The sequence below is a fragment of the Solanum pennellii genome, chromosome 10, assembly GCF_001406875.1.
Source record: "Solanum pennellii chromosome 10, SPENNV200".
NCBI classification, from domain to species: domain Eukaryota; kingdom Viridiplantae; phylum Streptophyta; class Magnoliopsida; order Solanales; family Solanaceae; genus Solanum; species Solanum pennellii.
The window spans coordinates 164,097-181,953 of NC_028646.1; the positions used below are offsets into that span (position 1 = coordinate 164,097).

At 33.4% G+C, this 17,857-nt stretch overlaps 3 protein-coding genes across 4 annotated transcripts; all 3 read left to right on the top strand.

Moving 5' to 3' along the window:
• The first annotated feature begins 1,923 nt into the window (after nucleotides 1–1,923).
• On the top strand, nucleotides 1,924–3,340 carry LOC107002011 (probable purine permease 4). The gene has a single exon (XM_015199944.2). It carries the CDS (start codon nucleotides 2,008–2,010, stop codon nucleotides 3,202–3,204), a length of 1,197 nt encoding a protein of 398 aa, XP_015055430.1. The 5' UTR covers nucleotides 1,924–2,007; the 3' UTR covers nucleotides 3,205–3,340.
• A 2,246-nt stretch (nucleotides 3,341–5,586) lies between these two features.
• On the top strand, nucleotides 5,587–10,541 carry LOC107002591 (ycf3-interacting protein 1, chloroplastic). 2 transcript variants are annotated; one of them, XM_015200663.2, is made up of 6 exons: nucleotides 5,587–5,999; nucleotides 6,087–6,131; nucleotides 6,859–6,972; nucleotides 7,871–7,951; nucleotides 9,152–9,316; nucleotides 10,143–10,541. In XM_015200663.2, exons 1-6 carry the CDS (start codon nucleotides 5,694–5,696, stop codon nucleotides 10,230–10,232), a joined length of 801 nt encoding a protein of 266 aa, XP_015056149.1. In that variant the 5' UTR covers nucleotides 5,587–5,693; the 3' UTR covers nucleotides 10,233–10,541. The 2 variants fall into 2 exon arrangements, with proteins under 2 accessions (XP_015056149.1, XP_015056150.1); XM_015200664.2 differs by having other exon boundaries at nucleotides 5,588–5,999; nucleotides 10,256–10,541.
• Nucleotides 10,542–10,991: 450 nt separating this feature from the next.
• LOC107001918 lies at nucleotides 10,992–12,174 on the top strand. Its single transcript, XM_015199873.2, has one exon. It carries the CDS (start codon nucleotides 11,031–11,033, stop codon nucleotides 11,943–11,945), a length of 915 nt encoding a protein of 304 aa, XP_015055359.1. The 5' UTR covers nucleotides 10,992–11,030; the 3' UTR covers nucleotides 11,946–12,174.
• Nucleotides 12,175–17,857: the final 5,683 nt, after the last annotated feature.

The window sequence follows — 17,857 nt, forward strand, 5'->3', positions numbered from 1 at the left end:
AATAGAGATTTACTTACCAAGAGTACTTTGACTATATATTTTGGAATGAATATAATTCTAAATTTTATTTCGGTCAAAGATTGAAATCAGATCATAGATTTTTAAGATTTGTCTTTATAAAAAATTCAGTTATTTAGAAGGTTGCAATTATATAATTTTACCCTTAACAAAAAAAACATTTAAATAGTTTTCTTGTTTTCTTACAAGAGTTTTAGTTTATTCATAATTATATAAAGACCTAGAACATTCCAAGTTCACTAAACTTTTACTTACACTATCCCTATGTCGTCCCTTAAACTCTTTAAAATCCAAGAAGCGACATTTAAATAATTCGTCAATATTAATAAATTGAATATATAATAGGAAGGCAAAAAAAATTTATCTTCCTTAATTTGCATCAAAGAAATCAAATAAGAAAATATTTAACAAGTAAATAAAAACAGATTAAGTATCTTTTTGCTCATATCATTCGGTCATTACTCACTAAAATGTGCATTAGTCATCATCATCATGCATGTTCATACGTAATATTGGATACTCAATTAGCCTATTTATGATCAGCCGAAAGGTTTTTGCTTAGGCTTGTTTTTTATTAGATTTAAAATTTAAATTTTATGAATTGAATTACTTTAAATAAATAAATAAATTTTCACATATAGTTTTGTTTGTGTTGAAACTAATGAAGTCAAATAAAATTGATATCGTAACTTTAATTTGTTTCATGAGATTTATACCTTTTCATTTTATAACTCATTTTTTTTTTTGTATTTTGTATTTCTTTTTTCATTTACAATATATATTGTTATATATCAAGTCTTAAGAAGAATGTATTTATTCTTCTTTGTCTTTGTATTTTTATCTGGACTATAATTAGTCTAGATTCTTAAACTTCTAATATATTTATATTTATTAGCATAGAATACACACGTGCATTGCCCGTGTACGAAAACTAATGCTTTAGAAAGAACAAATAATTTTAAAACTGAAACTCATTAATAAAAAAATAAAATTATTTGATAAAATATATCAAAAAAGAAATAGTGGAAAAAATCTAAATCCAATATAATAAAATACAACAGTAATAGTAGATTTTGCATAATATAAGGAGTTTGCATGACGGTGTTAATAGCCGTTATTATTTTGGGAGGGGTTATAATGTTTGAGGATAATTTGGTTGGAATAACGTAATTTCAACTTTGTCATGTATTTGGGGATTTTCTTCGTATTTGTTTGGAATGTATATGAAGATGAAGAAGGAAGAGAAGAAATATGAGTCTTTAGAGAAGTTGATTAATAACGATAACGATAAAGATGATGGAGATGAAGAGGAGAATATGACATAAATTGGGGACAATACATGAGGACGATGCGTTTTTGTTCTTGTTTTTATTAGTAGTATAATAGTTGGTCATATTGCATTTTTATTTTTGTTTTGAGTCAGTGATTTAGTATTGTCGTGTATCTAAATTCTAAAATCCTCCATTTGAAGACAATCCCTTGTAACAAACTAAATGGAGAATGGCAAAAAAAGAAAAAAGTTGAGAAGAAAAGAACTTCATTTTACATTTAAAATAACTTTTATACTTTTATTTGGACTATAAGTTAGTTCAAACTCTTAAACTTTTATTTGTTTGTTTGGATAGAATACTCACGTGCAATGCACATGTACGAGAACTAATATTTTTAAAAAAACAAATAATTTCAAAAAATTTATCTTTTGAAACTCATTCATAAAAAATAAAATTATTTGATAAAATATATATAAAAAGATATGGGGAAAAGAATCCAAATCCAATACATGTAAAAGTATAAGGTGTGTAGATTTTTAAAAGGGTAAAAAGAAAAATAATTTTTTAGTATTGATCTATATTTCCTCACTAGAGTCTACCTTTATATAGCCAAGCCCCTATATATATATACCAAAAGCATCTTTTTCTCTATATAAAACCCCTCACCACCACAACCCCAATCAATCCACCCAAACCAATTAATCTAAATTTTCTTTCAATGGAGTTTGTATCTCAACCCCAACCACAAGAACATGGTGATCAAAGAGGAAATCTAAAAGATTTAATGATCATTGACAATGAAAATAGTGATGAAATTGTCCAAATCCAAATTATACATGAAGAAACAAACATGAGTACTAGTAGTGAAACCACTAATAAATGCTACCTATTTCTTCTAGGTATGAACTATATGTTACTATTTATTGGCTCAATTTCATCATCTTTACTATCAAAATTTTACTTTAATCACAAAGGTAATAGTCGTTGGGTTTCAACTTGGGTCCAATCTGCTGGATTTCCTCTTCTCCTCCTCCCAATTTATTCACCTTTTTATGTGTTTAAATCAACTCATAGAAAACCATATACAAATTTCACACCAAAAATGTTGTTACTTTGTATTGTAATTGGTTTCTTCTTAGGTCTCAACAACCTTTTATTTTCTTGGGGTAATTCTTACCTCCCCGTTTCAACTAATTCTCTTGTGTTATCGCTGCAGCTAGTCTTCACTCTTATCACTTCAGTCATTATTGTGAAACAAAAGATTACATTCGCGAATCTCAATTGTGTTTTTTTACTAACGCTCAGTTCAGTACTATTGGCCTTGGGTTCGAGTCATGACAAACCAAAGGATTTGACGAAAACAAAGTATTTCATAGGATTTTTCTCAACGATTGGTGCTGGATTATTGTTCGCTATTTATCTTCCATTAATGGAAAAAATATATAGACAAGTTTGTTGCTATTCTATGGTTGTGGAAATGCAAATGGTGATGGAATTATCAGCTACCGTTTTGGCCACGTTAGGAATGATTATAAACGGTGGATTTTATGAGATGAAAAAAGAGGCCAAAAATGTGTTCGATTTGGGTGAAAAAACATACTGGTTAACGGTGATGGTTAACGTGTTGACGTGGCAGTTTTGTTTTATGGGTACTGCTGGGATGGTGTTCTTGTCAAGTTCATTAACAGGAGGAGTTTGCATGACGGCGTTAATGACGGTTAATGTTTTGGGAGGGGTTATAGTGTTTAAGGATAATTTTGGTTTGATTAAAGTAATTTCAACTTTGTTATGTATTTGGGGATTTTCTTCGTATTTGTATGGAATGTATAAGAAAATGGAAGAGAAGAAAGATGATTCTTTAGAGAAAATCATTATTCATAATGAAGAGAAGAATATGACAACGGACGATGCATGATGTTTTTGTTATTGTTTTTATTACTAGTATAATAGTTAGTCATATTGCATTTTTATGTTTGTTTTCAGTCAGTGCTTTAGTATTGTCGTGTTCTAAAAATCCTCCATTTGGAGACAATCCCCTTTGTAACAAACTAAATGGAGAATATAAAAAAAAAGTTCATTTTTTACATTTTTTTGCCTTTCTTTCTTCTCATTACTTCTTAATTACATGCTTGATTTGAGTTCATGCAACCAGTATGATTATAAGAAAACTGACTGTTTATTATCGATATGATAATGTCATATCTTGGCGAATACATATGAGAGAGAGATTGTAAGGTTATACTCTCCATTCTCCGTTTTCTAAATATGAGAGAGAGATTGTAAGGGTATACTCTCCATTGTCCGTTTTCTAAATATGAGAGAGAGATTGTAAGGGTATACTCTCCATTCTCCGTTTTCTAAATATGAGAGAGAGATTGTAAGGGTATACTCTCCCTTCTCCATCTTGAAAGCGTTCTTTAAACATTCTGACAAAATGATTAAACTCTTTCTTTTTAAGAACTAAAAAGATACCCTCACATAATTTAATATTTACATGTTTGTATTATATCATGTTTATTAATGACCAAACACCAATAAGTGGAATTATTTAGATATTTTAGTAAAAGAAGATCTACTTTGAGGATTTTGTTTACTTCACTGATCTTATCATTAGCACAAATGACTTAAATCCAAATCCATCAGTTAGACAAGAAGACACAAGAATATATATCTAAATTTTGTAAAAACATAATTAAGGACATTAAGTAAAAAGATAACTCTTTTATGAGTATTAATAGGTTATAAATCGATAATTATTTTAATCGTTTTATTTAAATAATATCCACCGATCACTTTAATATATATATATATTTTACGCATACCTAATATTACATAACTTTCGGGTAAAATAATATATTTCTTTCTTGCTTTTGCATTCAAATATATACAACTGATCTGATACTTTAGTTAAGTTTAACATGTGTTTCAATTATATATGACTGAAACAGACTTATATATGAAAAAATTGAAAAGTTGTTAAATGGTTAACACAGTCTTTAATTAAGTATGAAGTTTAAACTTGACCGCACCTTCTTTTCCATTTTAAGGTATAGATTAAATATTAAAAATTTACCTTTTTTGTCAATTCTGTTGAATAGAGATTATAATTTGTAGATATCATGATCATGAGTTAATTATGAGCATATGAAGATATATCATTGAGTGTCGTAGCTAGCTGAGTAGCTAGCTAGTGCTTAATATCATAACTATATATTTAATTTTATGATATCACTCACATGTAAAAGTTTTTTATGTCAATCATATCACACAATTAGTTAAGAAGTTATTAATCATATATATATATATATATATTGATTCCAGAACCTAATATATTAGTTAGAATGTTAGAAATTTATTATAATTTCTACACTAGAGTTCCAATATGGATCTTTTCAAAGTGATATGCTTCCGCTTGTTATTGTCATGATTTTACATGTAATTAGACACGTCGATAAATATATTTGTTTTTTGTGTTTCTATGGTTGAGATCCTATACATCATTGTGCCATCCATTTTGGAATTTGTTATTTTGTGGCACTATGATTGTACAAGGATTTATATGATCACTTGAAGTTAGGTCATGTAATACTATATACAAATTATTTTCTTTCCTTAAATATTTTCCAATTTTTTTCAAATTACATCTCCGCTACTTTATACATTCAAAGTTATAAGCAATATTCCTAACATAAGTTTTAGCCATTACGACCCTCTATATAACACTTCAAATAAGATCACAATATTTTTCGTTTTTTATGGTTGGTGATTCACAATAGACTATCCACTTCTCAAATACTTATATTAAAAGACATTTGTGAATTTGGCATATGTGAGATAAACAAAGGAAATACATTGGAATTTCTTGGTAATTCTGGCGAATTCATGGCTAAAACACTGATTTTTTAGTTTATTGCTAAATTTAATAATGAAATTTTATTCATCGCTAATTTCTCGTTTGAAATTGGAGACACCACTGAAACATGTTCTTAAGGAAGCCGACAGACACATCAATTTAGAAAATTAAAACAATCTAGGTTATTTTGAAAATTTACAAATCTTTTTATGTGATGAATAAGAAAAAATAATTTAGGAATAAATTTTTAGTATATGTCAAAGTCTCTATTTGAGAAAAGTACTTTATAATCATATCCCAATAATCATAATTATCATAAATTATATAAACTTATGGTCGAAATACTAATCTCAATTAATAAAACTTTCATGTTTTATATCTAAAAAAATGACAGGGCATAACAGTATTCATGCCTCTCTATAGAAAGGGAAAAAAAAAATAAAAATCAATAGAGGAGTGAGTATTTTATTTTTGTTATCCATTCTGTTACCAACTCTTAACCGCAAAAATGCTCTATCTCTACTAAATAAATAAATATTCCACCGTCTTCAATGGCGCTTCAGCTGCCATTCCCACTCATCTCTTCCTCCTTATCATCATCACTCCCATTGTTAACTTCTTCACACTGCAAAATTTGCTCAATTTCCATCTCACCCTTTACACATAAACGCCTTTTATCTCACTCCAATCTACAAAATTTTGGATTTAGTAGCAGAGGCAGAAGCAATTCTCTGTTTGTGAGTCAAGAAGACACCCAATTGACTAATGAGGAAGAAAGTTCCATTTCCACTGCTACCCAACAAGATGATGATGACCCAGATCCTGAATCGCTTGAATATGTTTCTCAAATTAAACGAGTTTAGTCTCTTTCCTTTTGTTTTTTGGGCTTTCACCCAATCCGGATTGTGATGTTTCTGATGTATATAGGGTTTTAAATTTTGTAGGTGTTGGAGCTTCTTAAGAGAAATCGGGATATGCTGTTCGGTGAGGTGTGGATTTTACTTTTATCTTTTGAATTTTCTACAATATTGTAACGAGGCTGTCTACTAGTATAAGCTCACTGCATACCAAATTTGTAATGTTTTGTGCAAATTTTCAGTTTTTATTCAGCTAATGTTATCTGAAAGATGTTGGTTCCTCTTACTTAGAGTTAGAACTAAAAGCTTAGTTACATTAGCTTCCTCTGCTTCTTCAAGTTCAAGTTCAAGTTCAGGTTCCGTTTGTTGCTTTACATTATGATAGAGATAGGAGCTTGCAGCTAGCTGGTTATCTAATGAATGAGCCTTCATTGCCCTAATTAAGTAACTAAACCAACACTTGTCATTTTGAACAAAAAAGGGTATATATTTAGTGTTTGAAGTGGACGAACAAATAACATGCACAACTGAGTTTCATGCCATCATGTGTATAGCTCTGGTCTTTATGAGGAGATCTTTTTCTTTCAATACGGGACCTGTAATTCCATGTAGGAGTAAGCGGGAGATTTAGACAAAGAGACTTAATTTGTTTGTTTTGCCTTTCAGTACTGAAATGAAATGGACTTGAATACAGTGGAATGGATACTAACGATTCTCATAGTCAAACCCAACTAACTTGGGATTCAGGAATAGTTGATTAAATAATTGATTGGTAGACTGTTTTAGTTAACTATCTCGATGGGGTAATTTAGATGTCAAATTGTTTCTAGATTGACTAAATCCTTTGGGTTTATTACAGGTTAAATTGACTATAATGATTGAAGATCCCAGGGACATTGAGCGAAAGCGGCTTCTTGGCATTGACGATGAAAATGCTCCCACAAGGGATGACCTAGCTTCCTGTTTAGAAGAAGTAAGTATTTGCTCCACAAATGCCTCAAATCAACTATGGCTTTTTACTCGGGAGGCTTCTCCGGAACTATATTTCTTCTTGTTGCGATCGAAGTTGTAATCTGGTTCTGGAAGTGTGACCTGGAGCTATGATTTGGACTACTAAGCACCCAAGTCTGTTGGTTCCAGATGTTACCTGAAATATAGGATATCTAGTTAGAATGCTCATATGCTTATGATCCAAGCCTAGTTGATAAATTGATTGACGATAAGAATAGAACAAATGAGACCTGTGTCGAATATTTCATAACATCTTGAATCAGATAGATATTTGAATCACGCTGATAGAAAGTTTTCTCAATTGAACAGAGGTTCTCGATGACAACGCAATACCAAAATTTCCATATATGGACCAATAGAAGATGTAATTTGAGGTTTTTTTTGCGAAGAACAAACGTGATAGCCGTAGATGACATTTACATGCAGATTTCCAAATATTAACGAAGATAAAATTTCAGCATGGTAGATACATATTCATATATTCTGACAATGTGATAGTTGAGTTTAACTAGCAATATGGAGAAAATATGAAAATGAACCTAAATAGGTAAAAATAAAAGTTTGATGCGCTCAAGGAAGATAATTTAAATGTTACTATCTCCATCTCAATTTATGTGATGGTGTTTGACTAGCCACAGAGTTTAAGTAAGAAAGATAGACTTTTGAAGTTGTAGTCTAAAATAAGCCATAGATATTTGAATCACGCTGATTACATACATCCCTAATGCAGACCTGTGTCGAAGATTTCATAAACGTCTTGTTTAATTATTTCTTTCTTCTTAATGTTGCAGTACATGGTTCTAAGTATATATTTTCTAAGGCCTTGCTAAATCCTTTATTATAATTTTTTTTTGTTGAAGATAAATGAAGGAGAAGTACCAAAAGATCGGGTTGCTCTGCAGATGCTTGCGGAAGAGATGAATTCATGGCCTAATTTGGAGGTATTACTGTGACATCAAACATTCTTCTGGGCACAATCCTACAATTAAGCATGATAGTCAACGCTCACAGTTCATCTTCCATCCTGTGCGGCAGAAAAAACACTTACTTTTTTAGTTTGGGAGGGGAGGAGGGGCTGTGAAGTGGCAATTCAGTTCTCTGTAAGGTGGCTTGATTGTTTCTTCCATAGCACTCGGCCAACAAATGCATTACTAGGTTCACTTGTGTCTCAAAGTCATCCATAAACAATCTAATATTTTGATTTCACAATTTTACTCAACTGCACTGCATAGTAGGTTGACAAACACACTATATGCTTTTTGAAGCAGTTTTATGCAGTTATCAGTCGTTGTAATAAAATGTGCTAGTTTTTAATAGCCAGAATCAGTTGACGTACTTAATGTTGGGGTGGGAGGTGGGGAGAGACTGCAATAGCATTACTCAGGTTATTATCGAAGATCGAGACATGTTACGATCCAGACCATGGATAAGAAGTGGTCTTGATTTGCATTTCAAATTAAAAATATTTCAACAAGATACTACTTCTTTAGCTAGATTCCTTTTTATAGTTAGTCAGCTAAAGTAAATGAGATGGCCTCTGATAAGAAATTTAATTTTCTTATGTTCTAAATGAGGGATGTATACTGCTCGGGGAGAATCTAAATAATTTGACATATAAGTCGAGTTCTTTTCCTAATAAAAGTTAGCTTGAATGGCTTGGTGATATGTTAGTGAAATTTTATCAGTTTACACCAATCAACAGAAAGCAAATTCTAACCATCCAGTCCATGGTGTTGAATTAAACCTTTCATTCCCAAAGTCAAATACGCTGATCAAAATGCGATGTTTTAATTGCATTGGAATTTTTAACACTGATTTATGGGTTGAATAGTTTCTCGTCAAGTTTTGATTTCTGGACAGTTTTATATCTTGCCCAAACCATTTTCTCCTTTTCTGAAAAGTAGCAGAAATCATTTCTTTTTTCTTTTCTTTCTTTTTGGAAGTTCGTACTCCAGCACTATTTTCTTTCATGCATTAAGCTTTTACATGAAAGAAAATCTTGATTTATTTTTTTCATTTCTTGAAATCAAATGAGACTCCTTGATTGATTGTACATCCCCTGGGAATGCGATGTCTTTGTAGTGGCACCAATTTCATCATTCAGACAATTAGTAGTTATACTGTATTCTTGTTGGATTTAGGTTGAAGCCTTGAAGCAAAATAAGAGCAGATCCCTGTATGCAAAAGCCACAGACACTGGTATTGATCCAAAAGAGGCTGCTAAGCGGCTCAAGATTGACTGGGATTCAGCAGCTGAGATTGAGGAGGCAGCTGATAGTGACGAACCAGACGTTCCTCCAATTCTGGTTAGTCGCCGATATAAATGCTTAGATATTTCTCTGGTTATTCCTCATGTTCTGATTGTTCATTAGGCTCGCTAAGTTCTATTTCCGATAATCAGGTTGCAATTTAATGGAGTACGTTAAATGCACCAACTTTTACATGTTATTGAGTGAATACCTGGCAAAACAACTAGTTCACTTTTCTTGAAAAGTTAAAAGTATCAGATCATGACTAATCCTGTTTGGCCAAGCTTCTGAGAAGCCAAAACCCAAAAGTAACCTTTTTTTTTTAAAAAAAAATGCTCATTTTAGATAGTAAAGGTGTTTGGCCAAGTGAAAAAGGTAGTTTTTTCCCGTGAGCACTTTTGGAACCTTAGCATGCACAAATTGTTGCTACAATATGCACAAATTCTTTCTAAATTTATTAGTCGAGCACAAATTGCTATTTCGACAATACTTATCGAGAAGCACTTTTGACGAAAATCGTTTTTGAAAATAAGGTGTTTTGGAAGCTTGGCCAACAGTCTATAGATCAAGCTTAGCTGGTAGGCCAGAAAAAAGTTAGCTTCATGAAAGGTTACAATCCTGGTAGAATAAAGCATCGCCGCAAAGAGCTCAAATCTTTTCAGATGCATTATATATAATATAGCTCCATCAAGTAGTAATTACGGAAAATTCTCTTAACTGTAGGTTTTAGTTTTAGACTATGTGCTTGATTAGCGAAACCAGGTGCTTATTGAGATAAAACTTAAATCATAAAAGCTAATTGTAATATGGAACTTTGCTAGATATGTTGCTGTCATTACCGCTTCATTTGGAGCTGGTTCTGACGAGGGACATTTTCGTGCAGGGATATGGAGCTTTATACTTGGTCTCTGCATTACCAATCATCATTGGCATCTCTGTTGTGTTGATTCTGTTCTATAATTCTCTACAGTGATACACCTTTTGGCATTTTTGCAGGGTGGATAAATTGTCAGTGTACACGATTTGTCCTTCGAATCATAACAATAGTGGATACTTAAATTTTGTTATAGAAAATGTATGATTGTATCAGTTGTAATATAAGAGCTCATGATGTATTTTGAGTAAAGTCTCCCCTCTCCAGGCATCAAATTCATTATACATATACTTTGTGAATGTGTGTTTTAGCTAATATGTATGCAAGTGAATCAGTTAGATCTCTTGCATAGGCGACATTGTCGTTTTGTCTCATCTCAATAATTTAGTTAGTTGTATAATTCTATTATATTCAACCGTGTGATTGCACGTTCATTTTATTAAACTTGAGTTTAAAAGTCTGAACTAAGTTGTCTAAAATATAGCAACTCATGTAGTCACCAGACACTAATAACAGAATATTTAGAGATTTTCTTTATTCTTTTTGAGTTGATGAATGATGGATAGGGTACAATAAATATTGAACCTTTGTTTGCAGCCTCAATTAGCTAGGTTTGTGCATAAAGAAGGTACTATTAGAGTTTGGTTTCATACTAGAACTTGTTGTCCACTTAGTTGATGCTAATTAAGTCAAAGTATGACATATAATTATATTAATGAGATTTGTTTTCCACACACGTTGGGACAAGAAGACGTGACAATCATAACTAATTAAGATACAATACAAAGACATGTCTCCCACAATATCTATGCTTAGTTTTCTCCCCCTTAAATACCTAAATCTATAGTTGATGGACATCTCCATTCTCACTCAACTTTCAAACTCCAAACTTCAAATATGCCTTCATTCATAAATGTTCAAGATTCAAATGAATCTGAGTTCCCCATTTCATTGAAAGAATCAAAAAGATCTGACATTTTAACAATTCCTCTGCCTATGCCACCATCAAAGAAGTTCTTGAGCAACAGCCTTCCAAACTCAACAACTTCATCACCTAGATTTGCATCCAAGAAAAAGTCCAAAAACCAACCTTCTCCTCTCTCCAACAACCCTTTGGCTAGACAACACTCTGTGGCACTGGCAAACCTCGAACGGTTGAAAGAAGACCACTTAAGGAGGAGCAAGTCATGTGGTGAAGGAAGATCAAGCGCGCCACCCGATAAACATGTTGTTGGATTAATCACAAAGGTAATGAATAATAGTAGTAATAGTAGTGTTAAACATGTTGAGGAAAGCAAAGTAGATAAAGCAGAATCTATTGATCAAAAGTTCAAATGTGGTGCTATGTGTTTGTTTATTCCTGGTTTAGGAAAAGCAAAACAAGTGAGAGCCAGGAGGGTAGAAATAGAAACTGAAATAGTACACAGTGTATCAAGAAAAGTGTCATTGGAGAAATTTGAATGTGGATCATGGACATCATCAGCTATAATCAATGGTGATGAAAATGAAAATGATGATTCCAATCTCTTCTTTGATCTACCAATTGAGCTAATCCAATGTAGTGATGATAAGGACATGACTTGTTCACCAGTAACAACTGGATTTGTTTTTGACAAGGAACCAAAAGGGGTCCTAAAGAACATCACCACAGCAAAAACTAGTGAGTCCACAGCGCGCCATGTTCGCTTTTCTACCTCATCCCCTGACCCTGACCCTGACTCTGACTCTGGCTTGCCTACGTCCTGCATGACTCCTCGCACGCGCAAGGCAAGGGAAGATTTCAATGCACTCCTAGAAGCCCAATGTGCATGACCCAACGCGGATCCAAGTCCAACCACATGTTTTGGGTTTGACAACGTTTTAAGCTCGAACCCTACATATATATACTTCTTATGTTTCAATTTGTTTTGTCGTACTTTCCTTTTTAGTTCGTTTTTAAAAATAACATCTCTTTCTTTGGCAACTCTTAACTTTGCATATGACATGTTTAAACTTGCAATGTATATGACATGACCCTTACGGGTTTTTCACCAGTAAAAATATATTTCATGTTTTAACAAACTCTTCTAATCATATATTACTAAAAGCATGAACAAGAAAAGTTAAAAGTTGAATTACGATTTTACCCCTTCTATAAATTAAATTGTTATAAACTATTTAAATATTTGATTGTATAAATTTAATTAAAATGTTAATGACTTTTAGACTTCTTAAGATTAATTTCTAATTAAATATCTAATTAATTAATATTTATGATTTATAATCTATATGTATATAATAATTATAATTTTTTTAAAAAAATGGTCTCTACCTAAATTGTCTCTACCTAAATTGCTATATTTTTCCTCTTTCTCATAATTTTTCCCTTAACCCCTCTCATGAATTATATATTTATATGGATAAAGTATTATCCTTAATGATAAATAACGAAATTTAATAATTTAAAGGTTGCAAATCTGCAAAATGGAGACACACATTGATACTGTCCTCTTGACTATTATTAAAGAACGATTCTATCTTCACAAATTTAAATTCATTAACGCTTATTACGTGATAAGAACTTTAGTTGTTCTTTCTACATGGTTTGCTAATTTTAATTTTCTTTTTCATATTCTTCATTTATTTATTATTATTTGTTAATTACTTATTCAACTTTTATACTCTTAATATTCATAACTCTCATCTTTTCATATTTATAACCTCTAAATATTTAAACTAAAACTTTAAGATTTCTTTTGATATTCCTTCTATTCTATCTATATAAATTCAACTTCTTTATCTCATGAAACTCCTACCAAGATTATTAGGCTACATTTTTATTCTATAGTTAAAGTAGATGAAGAAGCCTCTAGAATTTTGATAGGATATGGAAGGAGTTGATAAGAATTGAGAGAGTTATGTACTAATTTTGTACTTATTTTTTCATCTATACGTACATTAGTCTTATAAGAATAATGTCTACATTATATTTTTTCTTAGATCTGTTTCTTTTTGTCTTTTTTTTTTCTCCATTAGACTTCTTAATTTAGTTTTCTATGAATGTTTTATTGCGTAAGTCTTTATTCTTATTTTGTAATTATTACATTTTATTACTCATTACAATTTACATATATATTTTCATGAAACTTTAGTCATTCTAACATATCTATAAAAATTCACATGAAACACACGTGCGAAGCACGTCCTCAAAAACTAGTATAAAATAAAAGCAAATTAATAAAATAGAGACTAAACAAAAGAAAACATAGCATTATAAAAAGAATAGTTTGTGATATCCAATCCATTACCATGATATAAAGAGAATTAACTTAGACATGAATTTTAAGACTTCATTTTTCGATATCAAAATTTATTTTTTCAACAATCATATATTTTTATAAAAGAGAACTTTATGCCAGCCTATATGGCGTTACCACAAATCAGAAATTCCTTTTAATTTATTTATTTTCAAAACTATCTTTCCCTTTTTATGAAAAGTCGTGATTTTAATAAAGTGTTGTGACTTTAATGAAGAGTTGTGATTTCTATGAAAAGTTATGACTTTTATGAAGAATTGTGACTTTAATAAAAGTTGTTAGTTTTATGAAAAGTTGTGACTTCAATGAAGAGTTGCGACTTCTATTAAAAGTTGTGACTTTTATGAAAGGTTGTGACCTTTTCGAAGGGCTGCAACTTTTCCAAATAATTGTAACCTTATCGATAAGGCACAATAATTATTTGTTCACACTATCCTTTGTTATCTATAAATAGAGGGATTTCTTCTCATTTTAAAACAACGTAAAATTTGAACCTCCCCTTCTTCTTCTTCTTTTTCACAATAATATATTTGTGTACTTTGCTCATGTTGAGTGGCTTACTGACACCATTGCTTATGTAACATATCCTGGTTTGTATTTTACAGTCATTGATTTATGTTTATGTTTATGTTATTAAGACTAAATAAATGATAAGATGTAATAATGTTCATTTTCCTTTACATTAAGAAATTTTTGTTACTACGTAATCTTATATGTATAGTAATATAATGTTTTAGATTTAATGACTGGTAGGTTTTAAGTATTATTTTATAAATTCAATGATACTAAATTCTAGCGGAAAGCGTGGGTAATTTTATACATTGACATAATTTATAGACATTTATATCTACTATTTCATTTGGGAAGTTAAAGTTCATTACATTTGGGGAATTCAACAACTTGTATTATTTTTTTCTTTAAAGTACTTATTAGTGGCAACTTTGATTGCCGCTAAAAGCTTTACAAGTCACCACTAGAAGTACTTATTAGGCAACTATGATTGCCGCTAAAGCTCTAATAGTCACCACTAAAAGTACTTATTAGTGGCAAATTTAATTGCCGCTAAAGCTTTACTAGTCGCCACTAAAAGTTCTAATAAATGGCAACTTTAATTGCCGCTAAAAGCTCTAAAAGTCGCCGCTAAAAAGTACTTATTAGTGGCGACTTTAATTGTCGCTAAAAGCTCTAAGCCACTAAAAGTACTTATTAGTTGCGACTATAATTGCCGCTAAAACCTCTATTAGTCGTCACTGAAGTGATTATTAAAAGCTCTATTAGTCGCGGCTAAAAGTATTGGCGACTATAATTGTCGCTAAAAGATTTATTAGTCGCTACTAAAAGTTCTTATTAGTGGCGACTTTAATTGCCGGTAAATGCTCTATTAGTCGCCACTAAAAGTACTTTTTAGTGGCGACTTCAATTGCTTTTAGCGGCAATTATAGTCACCACTAATAAGTACTTTTAGTGGCGACTAATAGAGCTTTTAATAATCACTTTAGTGGCGACTAATAGAGCTTTTAGCGGCAACTAAAGTCGCCACTAATAAGTACTTCTAGTGGCGACTAATAGTGCTTTTGGCGGCAACAATAATTACTTGTAGTGGCGACTTACAGAGCTTTTTGCGGCAATTAAAGTCGCTAATAATAACTTTTAGTGGGGACTCTTTTAGCGGCATCTGAAGTCGCCACTAATAATTACTTTTAGTGGCGACTAATAAAGCTTTTAGCGGCTAATAATAACTTTTAGTGGCGACAAATAGAGCTTTTAGCGGCAACGGAAGTCGCCACTAATAAATACTTTGAGTGACGACAAATAAAGCTTTTAGCGGCAAATGAAGTCGCTCTTTTAGTGGCGACTAATAGAGCTTTTAGCGGCAACCAAAGTCGCCACTAATAATTACTTTTAGTGACGACAAATAAAGCTTTTAGAGAAGTCGCCACTAATTAAGTACTTTTAGAGGCGACTAACAGAGCTTTTAGCGGCAAATGAAGTCGTCACTAATAATAACTTTTAGTTGGCGACTAGTAGAGCTTTTAGCGGCAACCAAAGTCGCCATTCTAATAATTTCTTTTAGTGACAACTAGTAGAGCTTTTAGCGGCAACCAAAGTACCACTAATAACTACTTTTAGTAGCGACTAATAGGGCTTTTAGCGGCAACAAAAGTCGCCAGTAATAATTACTTTTAGTGGCAACTAATAGGGCTTTAATAATTACTTTTAGTGGCGACTAATAGAGCTTTTAGCGTCAACTAAAGTCGCCACTAATAATAACTTTTAGTGGCGCATTTCTGACGTCGGAATCCGGATCACCCAAAAAAAATGGTTTGTTATAGCACGCGAAAATTGTTGAAATGAGGGGTATGCTCGCTTCGGGGCTCGTTTGACCTTCAAAATGGGTCGGACGGACCGTGAGGGACAACCGGATGCATAGACAAGGTCTTGACGGACGTCCACAAAAATTTTTTGGCATTTTTGACGTCAGAATCCGGATCACCCAAAAAATGGTTTGTTATAGCACACGAAAATCGTTGAAATAAGGGGTATGCTCGCTTCGGGGCTCGTTTGACCTTCAAAATGGGTCGGACGGACCGTGAGGGACAACCGGATGCATAGACAAGGTCTTGACGGACGTCCACAAAAATTTTTTGGCATTTTTGACGTCAGAATCCGGATCACCCAAAAAATGGTTTGTTATAGCACACGAAAATCGTTGAAATAAGGGGTATGCTCGCTTCGGGGCTCGTTTGACCTTCAAAATGGGTCGGACGGACCGTGAGGGACAACCGGATGCATAGACAAGGTCTTGACGGACGTCCACAAAAATTTTTTGGCATTTTTGACGTCAGAATCCGGATCACCCAAAAAATGGTTTGTTATAGCACACGAAAATCGTTGAAATAAGGGGTATGCTCGCTTCGGGGCTCGTTTGACCTTCAAAATGGGTCGGACGGACCGTGAGGGACAACCGGATGCATAGACAAGGTCTTGACGGACGTCCACAAAAATTTTTTGGCATTTTTGACGTCAGAATCCGGATCACCCAAAAAATGGTTTGTTATAGCACACGAAAATCGTTGAAATAAGGGGTATGCTCGCTTCGGGGCTCGTTTGACCTTCAAAATGGGTCGGACGGACCGTGAGGGACAACCGGATGCATAGACAAGGTCTTGACGGACGTCCACAAAAATTTTTTGGCATTTTTGACGTCAGAATCCGGATCACCCAAAAAATGGTTTGTTATAGCACACGAAAATCGTTGAAATAAGGGGTATGCTCGCTTCGGGGCTCGTTTGACCTTCAAAATGGGTCGGACGGACCGTGAGGGACAACCGGATGCATAGACAAGGTCTTGACGGACGTCCACAAAAATTTTTTGGCATTTTTGACGTCAGAATCCGGATCACCCAAAAAATGGTTTGTTATAGCACACGAAAATCGTTGAAATAAGGGGTATGCTCGCTTCGGGGCTCGTTTGACCTTCAAAATGGGTCGGACGGACCGTGAGGGACAACCGGATGCATAGACAAGGTCTTGACGGACGTCCACAAAAATTTTTTGGCATTTTTGACGTCAGAATCCGGATCACCCAAAAAATGGTTTGTTATAGCACACGAAAATCGTTGAAATAAGGGGTATGCTCGCTTCGGGGCTCGTTTGACCTTCAAAATGGGTCGGACGGACCGTGAGGGACAACCGGATGCATAGACAAGGTCTTGACGGACGTCCACAAAAATTTTTTGGCATTTTTGACGTCAGAATCCGGATCACCCAAAAAATGGTTTGTTATAGCACACGAAAATCGTTGAAATAAGGGGTATGCTCGCTTCGGGGCTCGTTTGACCTTCAAAATGGGTCGGACGGACCGTGAGGGACAACCGGATGCATAGACAAGGTCTTGACGGACGTCCACAAAAATTTTTTGGCATTTTTGACGTCAGAATCCGGATCACCCAAAAAATGGTTTGTTATAGCACACGAAAATCGTTGAAATAAGGGGTATGCTCGCTTCGGGGCTCGTTTGACCTTCAAAATGGGTCGGACGGACCGTGAGGGACAACCGGATGCATAGACAAGGTCTTGACGGACGTCCACAAAAATTTTTTGGCATTTTTGACGTCAGAATCCGGATCACCCAAAAAATGGTTTGTTATAGCACACGAAAATCGTTGAAATAAGGGGTATGCTCGCTTCGGGGCTCGTTTGACCTTCAAAATGGGTCGGACGGACCGTGAGGGACAACCGGATGCATAGACAAGGTCTTGACGGACGTCCACAAAAAAATTTGGCATTTTGGACGTCGGAATCCGGATCACCCAAAAAATGGTTTGTTATAGCACACGAAAATCGTTGAAATAAGGGGTATGCTCGCTTCGGGGCTCGTTTGACCTTCAAAATGGGTCGGACGGACCGTGAGGGACAACCGGATGG

What these genes read in the sequence shown, in the direction of transcription:
- LOC107002591 (XM_015200663.2), top strand. Translation starts at nt 5,694, where the DNA reads ATGGCGCTTCAGCTGCCATTCCCACTCATCTCTTCCTCCTTATCATCA. An exon ending in GGGATATGCTGTTCGGTGAG is followed by an intron (nt 6,132 to 6,858) that starts GTGTGGATTTTA and finishes GGTTTATTACAG; the next exon opens with GTTAAATTGACTATAATGAT. An exon ending in ATTCATGGCCTAATTTGGAG is followed by an intron (nt 7,952 to 9,151) that starts GTATTACTGTGA and finishes TGTTGGATTTAG; the next exon opens with GTTGAAGCCTTGAAGCAAAA.
- LOC107001918 (XM_015199873.2), top strand. Translation starts at nt 11,031, where the DNA reads ATGCCTTCATTCATAAATGTTCAAGATTCAAATGAATCTGAGTTCCCC.
- LOC107002011 (XM_015199944.2), top strand. Translation starts at nt 2,008, where the DNA reads ATGGAGTTTGTATCTCAACCCCAACCACAAGAACATGGTGATCAAAGA.